This window comes from Trifolium pratense, linkage group LG1, assembly GCF_020283565.1.
Source record: "Trifolium pratense cultivar HEN17-A07 linkage group LG1, ARS_RC_1.1, whole genome shotgun sequence".
In the NCBI taxonomy this organism is placed as follows: Eukaryota; Viridiplantae; Streptophyta; class Magnoliopsida; order Fabales; family Fabaceae; genus Trifolium; species Trifolium pratense.
In genome coordinates this window covers 32,208,912-32,230,035 of record NC_060059.1, presented here as the reverse complement: position 1 = coordinate 32,230,035, position 21,124 = coordinate 32,208,912, and the positions used below count along the sequence as shown (strand labels likewise).

At 31.0% G+C, this 21,124-nt stretch overlaps 3 protein-coding genes across 17 annotated transcripts; 1 reads left to right on the top strand and 2 right to left on the bottom strand.

Annotated features, from left to right (window-relative positions):
• The first annotated feature begins 1,406 nt into the window (after nt 1-1,406).
• On the top strand, nt 1,407-9,950 carry LOC123883530 (abscisic acid 8'-hydroxylase 2-like). The gene is made up of 8 exons (XM_045932371.1): nt 1,407-1,853; nt 2,166-2,484; nt 2,592-2,741; nt 3,450-3,713; nt 4,232-4,321; nt 5,502-5,687; nt 6,063-6,181; nt 9,520-9,950. Exons 1-8 carry the CDS (start codon nt 1,639-1,641, stop codon nt 9,614-9,616), a joined length of 1,440 nt encoding a protein of 479 aa, XP_045788327.1. The 5' UTR covers nt 1,407-1,638; the 3' UTR covers nt 9,617-9,950.
• A 2,439-nt stretch (nt 9,951-12,389) lies between these two features.
• LOC123883451 (pentatricopeptide repeat-containing protein At2g35030, mitochondrial-like) lies at nt 12,390-17,160 on the bottom strand. Of its 15 annotated transcripts, XM_045932301.1 has the most exons (7): nt 15,057-17,152; nt 14,499-14,630; nt 14,373-14,418; nt 14,041-14,162; nt 13,776-13,836; nt 12,944-13,083; nt 12,390-12,678 (listed from the first exon to the last, which is right to left on the bottom strand). In XM_045932301.1, the coding sequence occupies exon 1, from the start codon at nt 17,005-17,007 to the stop codon at nt 15,118-15,120; it is 1,890 nt and encodes a 629-aa protein (XP_045788257.1). In that variant the 5' UTR covers nt 17,008-17,152; the 3' UTR covers nt 12,390-12,678; nt 12,944-13,083; nt 13,776-13,836; nt 14,041-14,162; nt 14,373-14,418; nt 14,499-14,630; nt 15,057-15,117. The 15 variants fall into 15 exon arrangements, with proteins under 15 accessions (XP_045788257.1, XP_045788300.1, XP_045788216.1 ...); XM_045932344.1 differs by having other exon boundaries at nt 12,911-13,083; nt 13,745-13,836; nt 14,373-14,630; nt 15,057-17,158; XM_045932260.1 differs by having other exon boundaries at nt 13,745-13,836; nt 14,373-14,630.
• A 2,545-nt stretch (nt 17,161-19,705) lies between these two features.
• LOC123883441 lies at nt 19,706-20,844 on the bottom strand. Its single transcript, XM_045932248.1, has one exon. The coding sequence runs from the start codon at nt 20,754-20,756 to the stop codon at nt 20,055-20,057; it is 702 nt and encodes a 233-aa protein (XP_045788204.1). The 5' UTR covers nt 20,757-20,844; the 3' UTR covers nt 19,706-20,054.
• Nucleotides 20,845-21,124: the final 280 nt, after the last annotated feature.

Sequence of the window (21,124 nt, the reverse complement as noted above, 5' to 3'; positions counted from 1 at the left end):
TAATTTTAGTTAACACTTTAATTTTTTTAACAACATTTTTTCATATTTAGATATGAATTTCAAGCTTTAAATTTATAATTAATATTTTTATCATTTTTAAATTTATAGTTGAGCTAACTAAATATAAATATTAGCCCATAATAAGAGTCCGTTTGAATTAGCTTATTTTTGAGCTTATGCAAACAACTTATGTATTTTTTATATATTATTATAAGTTTATTAATGTAGTTTATGATAAAATAGCTTATAAAAATACAATTTTCACTAGTGTAAACTTATAAAATATTATAAAATTTAATTTATATTGCATAAACTATTTGCATAAGGTCAAAAATAAGCTAATCTAAACATGCACTAAAGACCAAACCCTCTGATACGAGAGTGGACTCTATCATGTAAGAGTCCCTTCGTAAAATCTTGGCCTTCAAATAAAATATTTAAAAATATATAAAAAAAAAAGTGAATAATACACCGGAGGAATCCATTCCCCTCTAATATCATTAAATTAAAGGCTTAAATGCAGTTTTGGCCCCCCAAGTTTCACAATTGTTTGGTTTTGGCCCCCCACGTTTCGATTGCTTGATTTTAACCCCATAAGTTTCACAATTGCTTGATTTTAGCCCTCCAAGTTTCAATTGCTCGATTTTGGCCCCCAAGTTTACCCTCTTTTGCATTTGCTAGCCCCCCGTCGAATATTTTGATTAAAAATTGGTTATGTGGCATTTTAAAATTAAATAAGTATTTAAAAATAAATAAATAAATTACAAATTGTTTTTCAAAAACTAAATTATAAAATATATTTTTTATTATATGTAGTTTATAAAATAATTTTGTTATATAAAAAAGTAAAAAAAACATTTTATATGAACTATTTTTTAAAAACTTTGTAAACTTTTTTTAAATAAAAAATAATTATTAAACATTTTATTAAAAAAACAATTTTTAATACATTTTTATAAAAGCAAATATTATTATTTTTTTGATTTTTTTATTTAAAACATATTTTTAATTTTTTTAAAAATGTCACATAAGCAATTTTTAGTCAAAAAAAGTCAATGGGGGGCTAGTAAATGCAAAAGGGGTAAATTTGGGGGGCCAAAATCAAGCAATTGAAACTTGGAGTGCTAAAATCAAGCAATTGTGAAACTTAGGGGATTAAAAACAATTGAAATGTGAGGGGACCAAAATCAAGCAATTATGAAACTTGAGGGACCAAAACTGCTTAAATAGTGAATCTTATAATGACTTGACACTAGTGGTCTCTATCATTTTCTATATTTATCTAACAACTATACTTAAATCTTGACAATTTACTAGATCAAATAGCATACATACATGTGCTTATTCCAAAGTTTTTGGTGGCATGACGCATGTCCCTTCTGCCACTATAAAACAATTTCTTCCTAAGCACAGCTCTAACACACCATATATCCTATTCCTCATAAATTAAATTAAACAAACCGACACCCCTTTTAATTTATTTTCACTATACAATATATATATACATCACTATCTACACAAATTTCTACAACATATTCATCACTATCTACTCCAATTCTCATTCATATTTTCCCTCTATAAATAGCTAACAAAACCGCCATCTCTCACATTATTTTGTGCCTTCAACCACTATATACCATGCAACTTTTCACATTACTTACTAAACTCCCCTTCAATATATTGCTCCTCCTTTTTTGTTTTTTTATTCTACTTCCTTTACTTCAATGGTGGAAACACCATAGAATCAAAGACAAATGTTTACCCCCCGGTTCAATGGGTTGGCCTTACTTTGGAGAAACCCTCAAACTCTACACACAAAATCCAAATTCCTTCTTCTCCACAAGGCAGAAAAGGTATACAAAAATTAGCACGTCAACATAATACTAACATTTGTCATTTAAAAAATAATGTCTCTTTCATTTCATGTACTAAAAAATTACACAACAAAATTATTGTATTGTTATCTACCTGATTTTAAGTTGCGGTTACAGTTATACCGCAAATTGTGGTAAAATATGTCTGATGCAGTCAAAATTGCAGTTACGAATGTTGCTATAGAGAATTCAAAATCCTTTATATTGTGGGCGTGCGACGCGATATGTAACATATTTGAAATTGATTTTTTAATATTGTTTGATGATGTTGAATTTATGGAACATATATAGGTATGGAGATATATTCAAGACACACATACTAGGTTGTCCTTGTGTGATGATATCAAGTCCTGAGGCAGCTAGAACAGTGCTTGTAACACAAGCACATCTTTTCAAACCAACATACCCTCCAAGCAAAGAGAAAATGATAGGACCAGAAGCTTTATTCTTTCAACAAGGTGCTTATCATTCCATGCTCAAGAAGCTAGTTCAAGCCTCTTTTTTACCTTCAACAATTAAAAACTCTGTCTCTCATGTGGACCAAATTGTACAAAAATTGATTCCAACTTGGGCTAATAGGACAATCAATACCTTGGAAGAGATGAAAAAGGTTCATTACATTACAATTTTACACATTCAAAATTATTACATTATTTTTTAAAATTGATTGATATGTATAAAGAAATTTTGTTGTTTTGGTTTTTTATATTTATATAGTATGCTTTTGAAGTGGCTGCAAATTCAGCCTTTGGAGAAATAATGGAGATGGAAATGGAAGAAATAAGAGAGTTGTATAGTTGCTTGGTGAAGGGCTATAACTCTTATCCTTTACATATTCCAGGAACTTCCTATTGGAAGGCAATGAAGGTAAGTTAAATTAATTTCCTTGTTTTATATAGTTTGCTTAATCTCATAATAAGATGCATGATTATGTAATTCATGATTAATTATTTATGTTCAACTATACATCAATGTTTTAAAAACTAGATAAGGGATTGAATAGTTAAGAACAATAAGTCATGGTTTAATTGGTTCAATTGGTTAACTATGGTTGAACAGAGGAGAGAATTTGATTCATGGTTTAACTGATTTAATCGGTTCAACTATTTTTAAAATAAAAGAGTTTTAAAATAAAAAAGAGAACGGGAGAATTTTTTATTTTTTTTTTATAATTAAAGCGGTGTTAATAATTATTTTATGACTGTATCGGGTGAGATTTGAACTCTCTACATGTGATTAACCTCTTACTATTTAGGTAGCACTCACAAGTGTAATTACATTTGAACTTGAATAAACCTTGGTTGAATTGCGGTTTGACCAGTTCAACCCGGTTTGATCCGATTCAACCACACTGCAATGTAATTGTCATCAAATCAACCCGGTTTGATCTGATTCAATTACACTACAATGTAACCGATCAAACCAATTGATGAACTTGTCTAGCCGGTTAGTTTAACTAGTAAAATCGGCTTGTTTAGTCGGATTTTTAAAACAATGTTATATATATTAATTATGTTTAAAAGATTTATTTTGGTAGCAAAATGGTTAATTATATGTTAATTATTGATGAAATAGGCTAGGAAGGTATTGAATGAGAGTATAAAGAGGATAATAGAAAGAAGAAAGGAGAGCAGGAATTATGGTGGTGGGTTGTTGGGAATTCTGTTGAGAGGCAGAGGTGATGACAAGAAGAAGATGTATCAACAACAATTGACTGATTCTCAGGTTGCTGATAATCTGATTGGTGTAATCTTTGCTGCACATGACACAACAGCTAGTGTTCTAACATGGGTTCTAAAGTACTTGCATGACAATCTCAATCTCTTGGAAACTGTCACAGTAAGTAAAACAATATTCCCTCTTTTTCTTTTTTATTTTTGGGATATTTTTAATGTGAATTTTTTTTGTACATATCTTATTTGTATATATATATATTGGTATAGTAGTAAGGTGAATAATACTGATAAGTTCATAAATAGTATTTGTTAATTTTTGAACCTATCAGAATTATCCATTTCAGTGGTGTTTGTTAAACTGAATGTTTATTAAACTGAATGTTACGGTCATTATATATATCGTTTGTTTTTCTGCACCATATTTTGATTTGCCTCTTTTTCGATCCAGAATTCCCAACAAATCATGTGTAAAATTATCTTACGCATATATTTAATAATTTGTTGCCACACCATATATCATTTTATGTGTTGTGTTTAAAATTACCCGTTCTCTTATATTTAATTGATGTATGCGTAAAAGAACTTTATAATAAAAAAATTTAGAAATTAAACTCTGTTAATTTTCTTTTGGTACAAACTCTTTCTTAATTTATATGGCTGATTAATTTTTATTTTCTTCAGAAAGAACATGAAGCAATAAGAAACAAACTTGTTAAGGAAAATCGTGGCCTTACATGGGAGGATACCAGGCAGATGCCCTTCACTAGCAGGGTAAAATAATCATTTGTTAATGTATATTGTTTTCAAAGTTTTATCATACTTTTGAGGGATTTTGTCCGTTATGTGTTTTTTCTTAAAAGGACAAAATCACAAGGAAGAAAATATAAAGGACAAAATCCTTAGGAAAAAAAATGTCCAAAATTGTACAATTGTAATTATCTTTAAGAAAATGAAAAGAAAAAAAAACAATTGAAGTGACAAGATTTTTTTTGTCAAGTAATTAAAGAGACACTGACGATCATTTTTAAATTATTATTTTTTAAAAAATAACTTAATACTACAAAATTATAAGATTAAACTTTTACCACTAATTATATTAAACTATTGTAGTAATTCTTATGAGAGAAAATTAAAGTTTAATTAAACTTTTATTTTTTGGAAGCAAATATATAAGTTGATTTCTTGGTCTTTTCAGATGACAAATGTAATGTCCATGAGTTTTATCCACTAAAAAGTTATCCTTGACATTGACCAATACCATATGTTCCTATAATAGAAAAAATTAACATTGACCAATTAGATGTTAAACTAAATATACGAAAATAACTTTGATGCAAGAAAAGAAAAAAAGAATTCACTTTTTGTTTTGTTTTAAAGTAACATTATCCAACCAAGACATTAGGTTTAATTATCCGAATTCAATTTTTGATGAAAACAATTTTTTTCACACTTTACTTACCTCTCAATTTTCGAAAAATCAAAAGGTTAATATAAAAAAAGGAAAATGCTAAAGGGGCACTGGTTAAAGATATAAATATGAAAATTTTATCTCGTAAATTGTACATTCGTTTTAATATGTAAAAAATTATTCTCTCTTATCATTAACTTTATCATTGGTTTCCTTTTTTAATATGTTTAACTAGTGCCCCGACCCCCGGGGACACTTTTTAACATATCCATAAAAAAAAAACATTATCCACTTGAACTAATCTACCATTGGGTCAAAAATAATCGGTTGAGTGTTTATATACGTTCCAATTTAGTTGACAATATTAATATTGTTAGGTTGAATATTTTTACTCAAAAATTTCAGAGTTTAAATAATATTTTTTACTTTATTTATGAAAAAGAACAAAAAAGAGAAAAAGAAGAGTGCATTAATTAATTTCTTTCCCAAGAGACATTAAGAAGGGTTATAATCAAGTAAAATGGGGTTAATATATGTATTCAGGTAATCCAAGAGACATTAAGAAGTGCAAGCATACTATCATTCACATTTAGAGAAGCAGTAAGAGATGTGGAGCTAGAAGGTTACACCATTCCAAAAGGTTGGAAAGTGCTTCCACTTTTTAGAACCATTCATCATTCACCTCATTTCTTCCCTCAACCAGACAAATTTGATCCTTCAAGATTCGAGGTAATAACTATGAATATCCCCTACCTCAATACTCATCTTATCTATTTTCATGTAGCTAAAAATAATCCTTAAAAAAAAACAATGTAGCTAAAAATAAATATTAACACAAGGTTATAGATCAATGGTTAAATTATTCTGTCGTATTTTGTCCCTTTCATTTTCTATGATCTCAATCTTTCCCTAGGTGGCTTAGCTAGGTGATTTATTTATTTTTTCAAATCTTACTAGTATCATGTGCACGTGATTTACATTTGTACCCTAGCACATTAATTCAATTTTATCCTTTTTTTATTGAAACTATATATTAATTCAAATTCAAATATTGTTGGTACCATTAAGACTTTGGGGGTTGACTTAGTTTATGTGATGGTTTAGGTTCCACCTCGACCAAATACATATATGCCATTTGGAAATGGAGTCCACTCTTGTCCAGGTAGTGAGCTGGCCAAGCTTGAAGTTCTTGTCCTCCTTCACCATCTCACCCTTTCATACAGGTAATTTTTATTTTATTTATTACTAAATGTCAATTTTACTTTTTAATGTACAATTAAATATTTCTAAGTTTGATATTTAGTTAATATTATGTATTTTTTGTTCTCTCTGTTGTTTCTGTTGTAGTACTCCTTGTACTACCTTGTGCCTCTTAATAAAATTTTGTAATTAAAAAAAAGGTTAATATTATGTATAGTATTTCCAAAATATTATAATGGTGAAATTTAATGTCACAGTAAATTTAACTCAGTTGGTAACGACAACATATTTTATATGTAGAAGTTGAAGTTTGAACTTTAGACACTCGTTATTCATCTTAAAAAGATGAAATTTTAGCGACTAATCTACTTGACAAAAATAATAGATATTGGTTTCATTTTTAACATCTCCAGTTTTTGTGACAATTCAACTTCTTTATTAGATGAAACTTAAGAGGGTAAGATTAATTAATATACTATATAGTTTTTTTTTTTGAAGGATAATATACTATATAGTTGTCACAATCCGAAAACAAAATCTCAGAGCTTAGACTAGATTAGAGGACAATTAATCCCTTTTGGATTGATCATACAATACAATTAGTATATATTGATATCTTGCATGACCTTTTTACAAAATTAGTTAATTTGTCTCCTAATGCGGAATTAGTAAGTATATTAGAACTATATTTATTGATAATGGTGGTCCTATAATTATGTATAGGTGTTCCTTAAGATGTGGAAGTGGTCCTTGAAGTAGAATGAATATATAGAGTATCTTTAAATTTTATTTTTAAATTTTAATTAGCTATATAAAAAGTGAGTAGAGTAGGGTCCTTATTCCTTAAAACTATTGCACATGTAGTAATTTGTTAAGGTCTTGTTTCCCTTGCAAAATAAATAGACCAAAGTATGAATGTGTATTAGAAAAAAAGGTTAGGTGAAGAGACTAACTAAATATATGTTCACTTATATATCAACCTACAAAACTAACTTGTAGAATAAAAAATTTCTCACTTATAAATATATCTTCAAGTTATTTTACAACTGATATGAAACTTATCCATTCAAGATTAATTGTCCTTTAGTTGAAAAACAAAGCAAACTTGGCCCATAACCACTTAAAACCTCACACTAGTAGGACCTATCAATCATAAATGGGGCCATATTTAGACAAAGTAGATGAGCTTTTTCATTTTCAGAATGGTACAAAGTACAAACTATAAATAAACTTAGTAGTATGGTTTTGTTGATGAATATTTTTAGAGAAATGAACAAATAGACAATAACCATTGTGACTTAAAATATTATAATAAATCAGAAGAAATAGACAATAACCATTGAATGTTGAAAATATACAGATCTTGGAGAATCTGAATTCAAATGTGGATCTCGAAAATGAAAATGTCGATTAGAAACTTTATGCTTAACCCGTTTCGTTGTTTATACTTTCTCAAGTTGGTGTTTTTGTTAAATTTTTAAGTTGGTTTATGCTCAGAGAGATGATGAAGCTGCAGCATCCCAAATAGTGCTTGTCAACCCAAAATCAAGCATCGCTTAGTTAAAATCAACACCTTTTTAATTCTCTCATATTTCTATGTGTTAGAGTTTCAAAATTTGGGTTCTAATGAAAAATGAGGAGGACGGACAAGAGATATATATGGGGGGTTTTCTGGGAAACCAGGAAAGAGAAAGGATGGTGTTAGATTTGATTTGGGTGTGAGAAAAAAATCTAGTGTTGACAAACTACAGTAATACTGTGTTCCTTATTTAATCTAATGGTCAAAAATTAACTTATAAAGTTGTGCATCCATGCACAAATTTAACAATTTGTGCATTGTAAATGCCACCTATAAGTTTGATGTCTGACTCTTGTTTATGAAAAAAATTCAATTGGATGGGAGAATGCATAATGTATTAATGTGTTCCAATAAATTCTTTGGTCATAGCTAAATGCCGGAAAAAACTTTGTACCTATAAACATGATAATAAATTAATAATAATAAGGGCAATGATAATACATATATGTGATATAACAAATTAGAGTTTTGTTATTGGTATTCATATTAAAAAAAAAAAGGACATATTAGTTACAAATTAAAAAATATACAAATGTTGTCAAAAAATAAAATACAAATGTTTTATCTATAAGTGGTTAAATCATACATTGATTATGAATGAGATAAATGTTGAATATATAAAAGAGATGTTTTTTTTTAACGGTTAAATTTTATTAAAAACACAACTGAGCGCAAGACGAGTACGGTCCGTAAAATCAAGTCATACAAAAACTCCTCACAAAGGAAGAATTCCAACAACACCAATGTCAAGCTCTAAACCCGTAAAACCATTCGTTGAGAACCACTAAAACAACATTTTTTTTTGTTTACAATGTTGGCAATAAAGATCGAACATATGACTTATAAACAACCTAGGACCCAAATCCATCACCACTAGACCAAATTTAATGGCTTATAAACAACCACCTAAAATAGCAACAAACAACAACCCCAAAAGTCAAATAGAAACAAATGCATCAAAAAATCATCCCCCGTCCATTCTACTCTAACCTCATCCGAAACAAATGCATTAAAAAACTATCTTCCCTAAACTAACTCCTAAAATACCAAAAATATTTACTAGAGTCCGGCAAATATCCGAGTTGACCGGACTATAGATCCGTCCATGACTATATATAGTTGTCGGTTATTTCTCACTACGCTCCCGCATACTTCCGAACATATTCAAGTATTTAAAATCATTATAGCTAGATTTTAATTTCTACATCTATTTGAATCACAATAAAATAGTCGACACAAATTTGGAACCAAAAAATGAAAGGAATGCTTATGGAAGCAAGACAAACTCTATGATGTTAGTATATAGTCGACACCACACGTACCTCTGCACAATCACACACCACACTATATTTCACCATGTCCTTACCACACAACTTAATTTGTCACACAAGGATAATTTTTTCACGTCTCTTACTAAATAAAATAAAATAAAATAAAATAAAAAAGAGAAGAAAAAGAAAACCTCTATATTTATCATGAGGCAAAACCCTCTATCCTCAAACTATTAATTTTAGCCTTTTATTTTCGATTCAAAACTATTAAGTTTAAAAATTATTGTTTAATTCATTAATTAATGTTTTTTTTTTCAATTGTATATCCTTTAGTTGGAGATAAAAGTTAGAAATCTAAAATTACCATGAAGAATTTAAATGAATATTTAAAAATTTAATTCTTCATTTTAAAGCATTTACATTACCAAATTTTTACTCCCCTTGTCTAAAATCAATGTGTTGCTAAAAATGTCAAATTTGTACTTATCCTAGTTTTGATGGTGTTGTTTAGGTGGGAAGTTGTGGGAAATGGAGATGGAATTCAATATGGCCCTTTTCCTGTGCCAAAACATGGATTACCAGTAAAGATAACTTTGAAGAAGAATTAGATATATTATTCACATAAATTTGGGAATTTTAGACTGTTGTGGAGAGTTCAGAAAATGAAAGCAAAGTGGGGTCATGCAATTTGTAGCAAGGCAGTGTAATCAGTGATTTAATTTTTTTTTTCTAAGTATTTTTTTTTATGTAGAGATTCTTTTCTCATTTATAGGTCTTATGAGACAAAAGTAGCTTCCTTGCATGGGCCATGTATGTGTAACAAACATGTGTCTCTGCAGAAAAAAATTGTATAAATCTCATCCAAAAAAATTGTACAAATACATTTTTTATTTAAAATTGTATAAATAATGTTAATGTGATTTCATTTTCTCAATTGGTTCATATAAGAAGTGTCTCATTTTTACATTTTTCTGTCTCAATAATTGTTACTTTAAAATATCAATGCAACATTATTTATTATTTTATTTTACTAATTTTTTTAATAAAAAATATTTTATTTATGAGTAATAAATATAAAATGATTACACATTAATAAATTAAGCCAAACCAATAAGCTACACTGTTAACTTTTTTTTTGTATGACAAAATCAATCATTTTAAAAACAACATTCATAAAATGAATTTATAAGAGAGACGGTCAATTAACCTAATATCTTAAGACTTAAAGTTTTAGATTGAGTTTTTGAGATTTGACGTCTCCTTTTCTTGTGGTCTTGAGCATTTGACCCGTAAACTTCCCCGGACTTCCTAACACACAAATAATATAAAATCATGTCGATTGTAAAAAAAAAAATTACTGTCGAAACATTCACTAATATACTTTTTTTTATTGACTTTCACTCAACTTAATTATTCCACTAATGAACTATAATTAATAAGAACATTTTAATAAATGATAGAATTTTTTCATTAAAATCAACACAACTAATCATATTTTTAAGAACCACGCACAACTTAACTATAACAATTTTTATAAGATGGAAGTATATCTCATAAGATATCAGTTTAATAATGGTAAGAATTTAATTTTATAACTGAAGAAATTCAGATTTCAGTTGTAAAATGTATGGACCCCTAATAAGTGGCCATTATCAACATCACAAAAAAAAAAAAAAGCATGCGTGGCTAACTTACCATGTTGTAAAAGATTCGTTGAATTTGTAGTTCAAAGACAAAAACTAACAAATTAAAATCTCTCTTGTCCTTCATTTTCATGAGGAGAGAAACTTAGTTTAGTTGAACATGAAATCAATTCTCCACATACAAATTGTATGGACATTATTTTCTGACAAGATAGTATGCTCTGTCTCATATTAACATTTACGATAAGCTATGGAAGATCTATGATTTTCACATAACCTTGGTTGACCCTTTTGCATTTTAAACTATTTTGTGGATATTGAAATAACTTACTATGATATTTAGTCAAATCAAATATCCTTATGAAACATTGACACTGCCTATTACAACAAAAATGCCAGGTTGTAACAAGGCAAAAGAAGGACAATATTTCTTCATTCTGTTACAAGTCTATTTTTGAAACAAAGTCAAATACACATTATATCTCTTTTCATTAAATATCAAACTTTTTAATCAATGAATTTGTTAGTGAAATAAAAATTTATAAATGTATCTACTTAGCCAAATAAAGATATATTTTTTTAGACAATAAATTCATAACATTTCATTAATCAGTAAGTGTTCGATACAAACAAAGATTAATAGTTCATAAAAGTGCTATAAATAATCAAACTAAATAATAAGGCTTTTTTGCGAGTTAGTAGTTTTTAGATAGAAAGTGGGAAAGGCTTATTCTTTTTAAAATTAATAACACTATAAAATGCTTCTGGGAGAGTGTGGGATCTAAACGAATCCAAAAATTAAATTTTTTTTGCCATCCGCTACTTAGATGATGGATATAAGGGGTAGGGTAGGAAAAGAAAATCTCTAATTATTTTTAAGAAACTTTGCTCTTCTGGTCCCCAAAAACCCAATTTTATTCTCAGATCCTTTTGATAGTTACAACCCGAACGCTTCGGAAGTTATCTTCCGAACTCTCCCAATGGGAGCAGAACCATAAATCTTCAATTAGTTATCTTTCGAAAAGCACCCATATAGAGCAGAACCATAAATCTTCAATTAGTTACGTTTTTTTGAGTTTGAAACACCAATTCCAAGAGCTCTTCACTACCAAAACCGGTAACAATTTCTTTCAATAATCTTCCTCCTCGATCCGACATCAAATATTTCACATTGAACACCACAAGTGTTTCCATGACTCCTATTGTTGTTTAAGACTCATTAGGTTTGTAGTTTGAAAATGATAGTAATAAGGTTTTTGTTGTAGTGTTTGTATAATGCGATAGTTATTAGGTTGAATTTGTGAAATATGTAATTGAATTAGTCCTTAGGAATTTCATTGTTGTTTATGTGCATCAAGTTTGGTGCACATAAACAAATAGGAGTCATGCAAACACTTACTTGTGGTGTTCAATGTAAAATATTTGATGTCGGATCGAGAAAGATTAATGGAAGGATTTGATACCAGTTTTGATAATGAAGATTTCTTGGAATTGGTGTTTCAAATAAAAATTAAAAAAACATAATGGATCGAAGATTTTTGGTTCTGCCCTATATGGGTGCATTTCGGAAGATACGGTACCATTGGGAGCGAGTTCGGAATATAACTTCCGAAGCGTTCGGATTGTAACTTCCGAAAGGATCTGAGGTTAAAATTGGGTTTTTGGACGGCCTAGGAGCAATGTGGGGGACCAGAAGAGCAAAACTCCATATTACATAAAAATTATAACACTTAACAAATGATTAAATTAAAACGAACATTATACAATAAATATTTATACAATGAAACACAATAGAAAAGTGAACAAATAGACACATTAGTACCTGTTTTTTCGCTAGTACATGTTCTTAATGACTACAACAATGTATATTCATTTATCCCATGCCCTTGTTTTTCATCCTAAAATAAAATTGGCAGGTCCTTTCCACTTCCCAACTGAGGTATATACATTTGTTGAGAGTAATAAATAAGTGTTCTCATTCTCTGTATGAGCATTTCCATGCACATTACATCCCGCAAGGACTGCACCTGAAACAAACAGCAAATAGAATTTTCAATAACTTATAAACCATAAAGGAGAAATCTGCAAGCAAAAATCAGTAGTAAAATTTTAAATCCAAAGAAGATTGGTGATACTTTATTACATCTAAGTTTCAGAATAAGATTGATGATATTTTATTACATTTGAACTATAAGGAGAGAAACTTTAATTGGAAGTAGAATAAAAACAGAATCAAAGGTAGTAGAACAAAAACAGTACAAGTCAGAGGCAGTAAATTGTTCGGATTGGAACCTGTACTTCTCTGCTCAAGACATCATCTGCATCCAATGCATGTTATGCTCCAAGTTGCTCTATCTTTTAGCACATATATCTACAATGTAGTCCCAACTTGGAATTACCTTAAATCGGAATCACTTGACTTCTTCATGTGACTTCAAAACAAAAGACAACAAAAATGAATTGAACATCATTAGAATCAACAAATTTATAATTGAAATGCGAGGATACAAAACGTTCAGAATATATATCATTATCAAGAAAAAATACATAAGGAAAAACCACAACAAGCAAATTGAATCAAAAGTTATACAGAACATAGATGATGCAAACAAACCTATACTATCCAAGAGAGGAGTGTAAGTAACAAAAACAACAACCTATAGCTTTCTTTCATACTACAATTAGCACAATCAATAAGAAATTTAAATTTTGGACTGCCAAAGTCCCAATCATACGTACCTTTTCCCTTCACATGCAGGTAATATATGCTTTGCAAAGGCAATACTGTTGAAAACCATAGTCTAATACTTCATAACACCAATGATTTTGCACCATTGTCACTAGCAAACACTAGAACTTCCTTGTGAATTATTCAAACTTACTTCACTGTTATTTGGTTTTGATTGTGCTTAAAACTAGTGAGCTACTACTTCTAAACAAGGTTTGGTTCATATAGCTTATTAAAACGGAACAAACTGAAACACTACACAAACAAGTAACAATAATTCAAACAACATACAATCTATCATTAGTCTTTCCTTCACAACTGTTTTACACAATTCCATTACATCAAAACAGAGAATATAAACTTACAAATCAAATCAACTTGGGTTAATTGTCCCACCAGAATTATATACATCACAAATTTTCCATTTGAAAGCCTGCTCCTAAGACAAAGCCTCATTCTATGAGCATAAAAAGGGAAGTCTCAGAAGCATAATAACAGTAGTATTGTTTCATTTTTCATGAAAATTAAATCTAAACAGGTTCAGAGCAGATTTATTATGCCATAAATTCAAACAGGAAAAACATGAGTTCCACAGCCCTAGCAGTTATTTATGTTAAAACAAGCATTGTATGAAAAATAGGAATAAAAGAGTAAGCAGTACCAGAGAACATCAATCAATATAATAAATAACAGTGCTGAAGATACACGAAGATATGTCCATGGTGTGGCAAATGGAGATGCATTCAGCCGCTCCAATTGATCTCTAGCCAGAGCTTGAAACATCTATGCAAAGTATGTATAACATGTGCAAGAACATGTTAGTGATCATTTTGTACATATCAATCTCAACTGAATAGTTTCATTTCCCTAACCTTGAAGAAAAACCTCAACAACAGAAAAAGTATTCAAAGGAAAACATGTAAACAACAACTACAACGTTACAACAATGAGCATTGGGATAGAACACATAGAATTGAAGGCAAACGAACGTACCGGAGGCAGTGAAGCTCAAGAGTTAAAATGACGGGTAGAACGTCCACTGTGACATTGATTCGGAATGTGAGAAGCACAAAGTTGAAGAGTGCAAGCTAAGAGAAGATAATAGATCAAGAGAAGCACCACGATGAGAGAGAAGCGCCGTGAGGAGAGAGAAGCACCGTGAAGCATTCTAGCAAAGATCAAGGTACTTCCTTCAGCATTCTATCAAGATCCCACATAAGTATGCTCAAATTGAGTGAACCTTTTGCAAAACTGCATTACAGATTAGTTACAACTTACAACCAAATTGAACATCAGAAAACAACTACTAAACATTCGTCAACTGAATAAGCACATAAACTATGAGCAACATTAATACATGGTCAAATTGCTGAATACTAAGGACAAATATCCACTAAAACTGTCATTTTAAAAATCCTCTCACATTTTTATCCAAACAATAATAATCCTCTCACTAAAACTGTCATTTTTAAAAATCCTCTCACATTTTTACTTTCCCTCCTTAAAATCCCTCATTCCTGATCACCAGAACAGTAACATATAGATGAAATGAACTACTCTTAACTAATTTAAATAAAAGTTTCCACATGTTAATGAGTTTGATTGGGTGGAGAAAGAGACCAAAGCACACATAATAATCAATTATTACAGTTAGAGAAAATTAAATGTGTTATGTACCAGCGGTAGTAAACTTGCCAGATTCCAACTCCACTGCTATAACCAGCAAGGATTTATACTACTAAATTTCCAGATCAATCAATAAATCATCATCTGGCATGTTCCCAGCCTTCTTCATTTTTGTGTGCAGATCAAGAAGTAAATACCCTAGCATCTCATATTGAGAATGTGATTGATCACCAACTACAAATACTTGCACTGTATTTCCAACTTCAATCCAACTACAACCGGGCTGCTTCTTTAACCCTTTGTCTTTCATTTTTATTCTAATACTGGCAGCTTCTTTCGGCTTCCCTACAGAAGAGTACATATTTGAGAGTAATGAATAGATTCCTGCATTTTCTGGTTCAGTTTCCAAAATTTTATCAGCTACGACCTTCCCAATATCAGTGTTCCCATGCTCACGACATCCAGCTAGTAGTGCACCCCAAACAGATAATGATGCCTCTTTTCCAAGTCCCTCGATGATATTGAAAGCTTCTTTCAGCCTTCCCGCACGACCAAAAAGATCAATCAGACAAGTGTAGTGATCCTCTCTTACTTGTATATATCGGTTTTTCAAAAGCTCATCAAAGTATTTAAGTCCCTCGTCAACTAAACCAGCATGACTACAAGCTGTGAGAAGTCCAACAAAGGTGACATCATTGGCTTGGAAACCTAATTCTTGCATTTTATTAAATAGGCTTATTGCTTCATTGCCATATCCATGGTGTGCATAGGCAGCAATCATACCATTCCAAGATATCAAATCCATGTGCCCGGATAACCCATCGTCAAACATCTTCCTAGCTACATGCAACTCGCCACATTTTGAGTACATATTTATCAGTGCTGATACCACATGTGTGCACTCCTGAAAAACTGTTTTACTAATAATTTGATGGATTTGTTGTCCTTCGACGAGACCTGCCAAGTCACTACAAGCACCTAAAACGGTCACAAAAGTTCCGGTGGCTGGTTTTAATCCATCATTAGCTTGCATTTTGTTAAATATTTTCAATGCTTCTTCACTTAGACCATGTTGTATGTATCCTGTCATCATAGCAGTCCAAGTAATGACATTCTTTTGTGGCATTGCATTAAATAACTTCTCTGCCCTATTCAAGTCCCCATTCTGAATGAAACCCGAGACCATTGTATTCCACGAAGGCATATCCCTCTCAGGCATTCTCTCAAACAACTTTAAAGCCTCGTCCAGCCTTTTATTCTGCGCATAACCCGCAATCATTGCATTCCAAGAAACCACATTGCGAATCGGCATCCTATCAAAAACCTCACGAGCATCATCAATTCTCCCATTCTTCGACAAACCAGCAACCATGGTAGTCCACGAAACCACATCCCTCTCCCCCATCTTATTAAAAAGCCTCAGTGCATCCTCAATTCTCCCAGAATGCGCCAAGGCCGTCATAATCGTATTCCAAGAAACCACATTCCTCTCCGGCATTCTCCTAAACAAATCCAAAGCCTGCTCCGTTCGGCCGTTTCGCGCATACCCATCAATCATTGTATTCCAAGACACAACATTCCTAACCGGCATCTCATAAAACAACCTCTCAGCTTCTTCAATTTGATTAAGCTTAATGTACCCACCAACCATAGCAGTCCAAACAATCACATTTTTCTCCGCATCCATTCTATCAAACAGCTTCCTAGCTTCCTTAATCATACCACACTTGACATACCCACTTATCATTGTAGTCCATAAACAAGTATCCCGTTCAGACATTTCATCAAACACCTTACGTGCTTGGTCAATTTTGCCTTCTTTACATAACTTCGAGATGAAGTAATTGCATTGTTTCATTTCAAAACTAACAGGGACTGTGGATTTGAACCTGATTCTGAGATTGTTTTGAAATGGGTAGCCATGTATGATATAGTTTGAGTATTTGTTGAGCTTGGGAATATGCATCAAAATGAAAGATAAATGATGATATAGCTTCTTCATAATTAAAATTTCAATTCATATTCTATGAATTGTAATGGGTTTGAAAATTTTAATGTGCTGCTGCCAGTAACGGCGGCGGGCGGACAGTCGAACGGAAGTGGCGGGGTGATGGAGCGCCGGCTGAGAGGTAAAATACCGTGCCTTTCTCTTTTCTCTCGCATTTCGTTTTATCAAACATTATTATTTCAAAAACTGCCACGTGGGGTCTTCTCAATCGTTGGATGATCGGACGGGAGATCATGGATGGAAGTTATCGTACCTTTGGCGCGCAAACAGTACAGAATCCAGGTCCCGCTTTTTTTCTTGTTGACAAAATCCTAATCTCGGTTTGTATTTAAACTCTTTAGCAGAGCTACCGTTAACGGTTTATGCAATATAAATTAAATTTTATATTATATTATAAGTTTACACTAGTAAAAATTATATTTTTATAAGCTATTTTAAAAGTTGCGCCAAACGGATCCTAAATTTCATTTTTTAACTTTTTTTTTGTTTTGAAAACTTATTTTTGACCTTTAATTTTCATAAACTTTCGATTTTTTACCCACTAACTTTTACAATAGCATTTTTATCTCACTAACTTTAGTACATTTTGCGAAAGACCAACTTTTCATTGTTCTGTTTTTTACTTTGTTAGCGGTTTTTTTTTTTTTTTGTCAAAAAAAAAAAACTGGGTGTTTCTTTCCTTTTATTTTTGAGGGATTGGGCTTAGCAGTCGAGCCTTTATATTTTGCAGTAATATATTAATTTTTACACCCCACGTTTGCTAATATTGTTACCCCATAAAAAAAAAAATCTGAGGCCTTCAAATTTTAGAGGCCTGCTGCCACAGAGCTTGTTGCACTTGCATCAGGGCTGGGCCTGTTCAGATGTCACATCAACATGTCATTGTTATATGGCCAGTGATTCACATGTTGGGATAGTTCTAATACTGCGTCCTTATCAACTGACCCGACCTGTCATTGATTTTAACCAAGTCAACACGTAGTAGATAGTGATTCAGATACAGGGCCGGTCCCGAGTTTTAAGAGGCCACATGCAAATTTTAAAAGTGACCTCTTATAATAAAAAATAAATACAATTTAAAAAAAAAATCATCATCAATTTTTTTTTTTGAGTAAAATCATCATCAATTTTAAATTGCAAATAACATAGAAAATAATTATCCTTATAATTAACATAAAATTTTAAAAGTGACCTCATATAATTCTTTTTTTTTTCATTCACTTGTTCTGTTTTTTACTTTGTTAGCAGTGTTTTTTTTGTCAAAAAAAAAAACTGGGTGTTTCTTTCCTTTTTTTTTTGAGGGATTGGGCTTAGCAGTCGAGCCTTTATATTTTGCAGTAATATATTAATTTTTACACCCTAAGTTTACTAATATTGTTACCCCATAAAAAAAATCTGAGGCCTTCAAATTTTAGAGGCTCACTGCCATAGAGCTTGTTGCACTTGCATCTGGGCTGGGCCTGTTCAGATGTCACATCAACATGTCATTGTTATATGGGCAGTGATTCACATGCTGGGATAGTTCTAATACTGCGTCCTTATCAACTGACCCGACCTTTCACTGATTTTAACCAAGTCAACACGTAGTAGATAGTGATTCAGATACGGGGCCGATTTCGAGTTTTAAGAGGCCACATGCAAATGTTAAAAGTGACCTCTTATAATAAAAATTAAATACAATTTAAAAAAAAAAATCATCATCAATTTTTTTTGACTAAAATCATCATCAATTTTAAATTGCAAATAACATAGAAAATAATTATCCTTATAATTAACATAAAATTTTAAAAGTGGCCTCTTGCAATTCCTCTTTTTTCATTCACTTGTTCTGTTTTTTACTTTGTTAGCAGTATTATTTTTTTGTTAAAAAATAAAAAAAACTGGGTGTTTCTTCCTTTTATTAGGGATTGGGCTGAGCAGTTGGGCCTTTATATTTTACAGCAATATATATTAATTTTTACACCACACTTTTACTAATATTGTTACCCCATAAAAAAATCTGAGGCCTTCAAATTTTAGAGGCCCACTGCCACAGAGCTTGTTGCACTTGCATTTGGGTCGGGCCTGTTCAGATGTCACATCAACATGTCATTGTTATATGAGAAGTGATTCACATGTTGGGATAGTTCTAATATTGTGTCCTTATCAACTAAACTAAGCTAACGTGAATAAGCCTAAAGGACATTTAATATAAGATGGAGGAAGTAATAGTTTGTTGTATTGGATTCTTAGTAGTGCATTAAAATAATAACTTATGTTGATTAATAACTATAATAGAACATAAAAAATCAATTGATCTAAGTGATAAAAGATTTGAACTGTGGTCAGAAATTATTAAAGCCGATTTTATAAGTTTGAATTAGACCTTATCCAAAATTTTAAAATATTACGGAGTCTCCTTTAAAATTTAATTAACCACCTACTATCAAAAAATTTCATATCAGAAATTTAATTAACCATATTAGAGGCAACATGTTAAACTCTACTAAATATTTTTACTTCATAGCATTATTGGATGGGAAATTTCATTCCAACATATTTGTATTTCACTCCCACATATTGTTTGGAAAAATAAAACATAAAAACAATCAGTATTTTTTTTCCAAATTACATAATAATATAACTAGATAAGAGCAGATTCTCTCCCATCAAATTTACCTCCTATTACATCTCAACCATCCAATTCTTTTCTTGTGGTGTACTGTTTATTCAAATAAAAAATTTTGAAAGGTAGAGATTAAACTGAACCACATCTGATGAAATTTAGACCGGAGAGGATCTTTCTCATAACTAGATGTGATAAATTTTTTTTTTTTTTGACACAAATGTGATAAAATCTTAGTGACATGACAATATTACATTATAATATCAGATTTACAATGTAGTTATTTGAAATAGAGCAAATTAATGGTCAAAAGAATTAAGTAATTAACATGCTTAAGATGACAAGAAAATTGAAGTGTTGTATCTAAAGGGTTTTGAACTAGCTAGCTAGTTAATTAACTAGTTAATTGGTGTTGAGTTATCATTATGACTAATGACTAAACCTCGCAATTGGTAAGTATGTTAAGAAGCAAAACCCTTGTATGGATCAAACGTCTAAACATGCACTCCAACTCAACCTCAAGATCTTCAATTGCTATCCGCACCCCCATTAACCTTTTCTTTGCACTTTGAAGCATCATAGCATCAAAGACATCATCATCACAATTTTGCAAACTCACCCCCACAAGCTTTGATGCAAAAGACCTTTTGCCACCATGTTTTGAATCCAACCATGGTGTTGAAATTAAAGACAACAATGATTCCACAATTGAAATACTTGTCATCCTTACTTCTTTTAAAACATCAACAACCAATTTTAGTTTTTGTTCTTTCATTGGGGTGTGCAAAGTCAGTGTTTTACTTTTCACACCCCTCAACCACTTCAAACATTTTAAAGTCTCTTTCTTTAACTTTTTTCTATAACAATTGTGAGAAGTGATTTTCTCCTCAATTCCCGGCTCACCAATACTCGCCCTACGCAATGTAAATTGAAGTTCTTGAAGATGTTCTTTCACAAACAAAAGAACATCTTTCGACATACCACACACGTCCAATATTCTTAATGACGACTCAGATACATCGTTAACCCATTTTTCTTCTCTTTCATTGACGAGTGCTTGTTGTACAATTGGTGAATGAAGAAGATCATTTGCTGAATTTTGCATGTTTTTAAGTGCATCAAAATCAAGTGGACCCATCTTTAATTTGAAGAAATTGGTTTTGCACTTTTCTTAGAAATTTTTATTGGGCTAGGAAATTGATGTTGATAATTATGGTATAGGTTTGTACTTTGTAGGGTGGTTGAATGGGTTTATATAGTAAGAAAAATTAATTAAGGCTAGAATTTGTTTATACTAAGTAGATCTAAGATTCAGATTAGGAAGCAAGAATGAAGTATCCATTTTGTGTACGGAATTGGCATAATGTTGTAACAGCTATAAGGTACATGTTTGTCTAAAGGAAAGTTCCCTATGGATATGTTAGTGGTTTTTAGGATATTGTTGTTGAATATGAAAGCAATATGATTAACAATATGCATGCATGAGAGGTAATGCACGAGTGCATG

What these genes read in the sequence shown, in the direction of transcription:
- LOC123883530 (XM_045932371.1), top strand. Translation starts at nt 1,639, where the DNA reads ATGCAACTTTTCACATTACTTACTAAACTCCCCTTCAATATATTGCTC. An exon ending in CCTATTGGAAGGCAATGAAG is followed by an intron (nt 2,742 to 3,449) that starts GTAAGTTAAATT and finishes TTGATGAAATAG; the next exon opens with GCTAGGAAGGTATTGAATGA. An exon ending in ATCTCTTGGAAACTGTCACA is followed by an intron (nt 3,714 to 4,231) that starts GTAAGTAAAACA and finishes TATTTTCTTCAG; the next exon opens with AAAGAACATGAAGCAATAAG.
- LOC123883451 (XM_045932336.1), bottom strand. Translation starts at nt 17,007, where the DNA reads ATGAAGAAGCTATATCATCATTTATCTTTCATTTTGATGCATATTCCC.
- LOC123883441 (XM_045932248.1), bottom strand. Translation starts at nt 20,756, where the DNA reads ATGGGTCCACTTGATTTTGATGCACTTAAAAACATGCAAAATTCAGCA.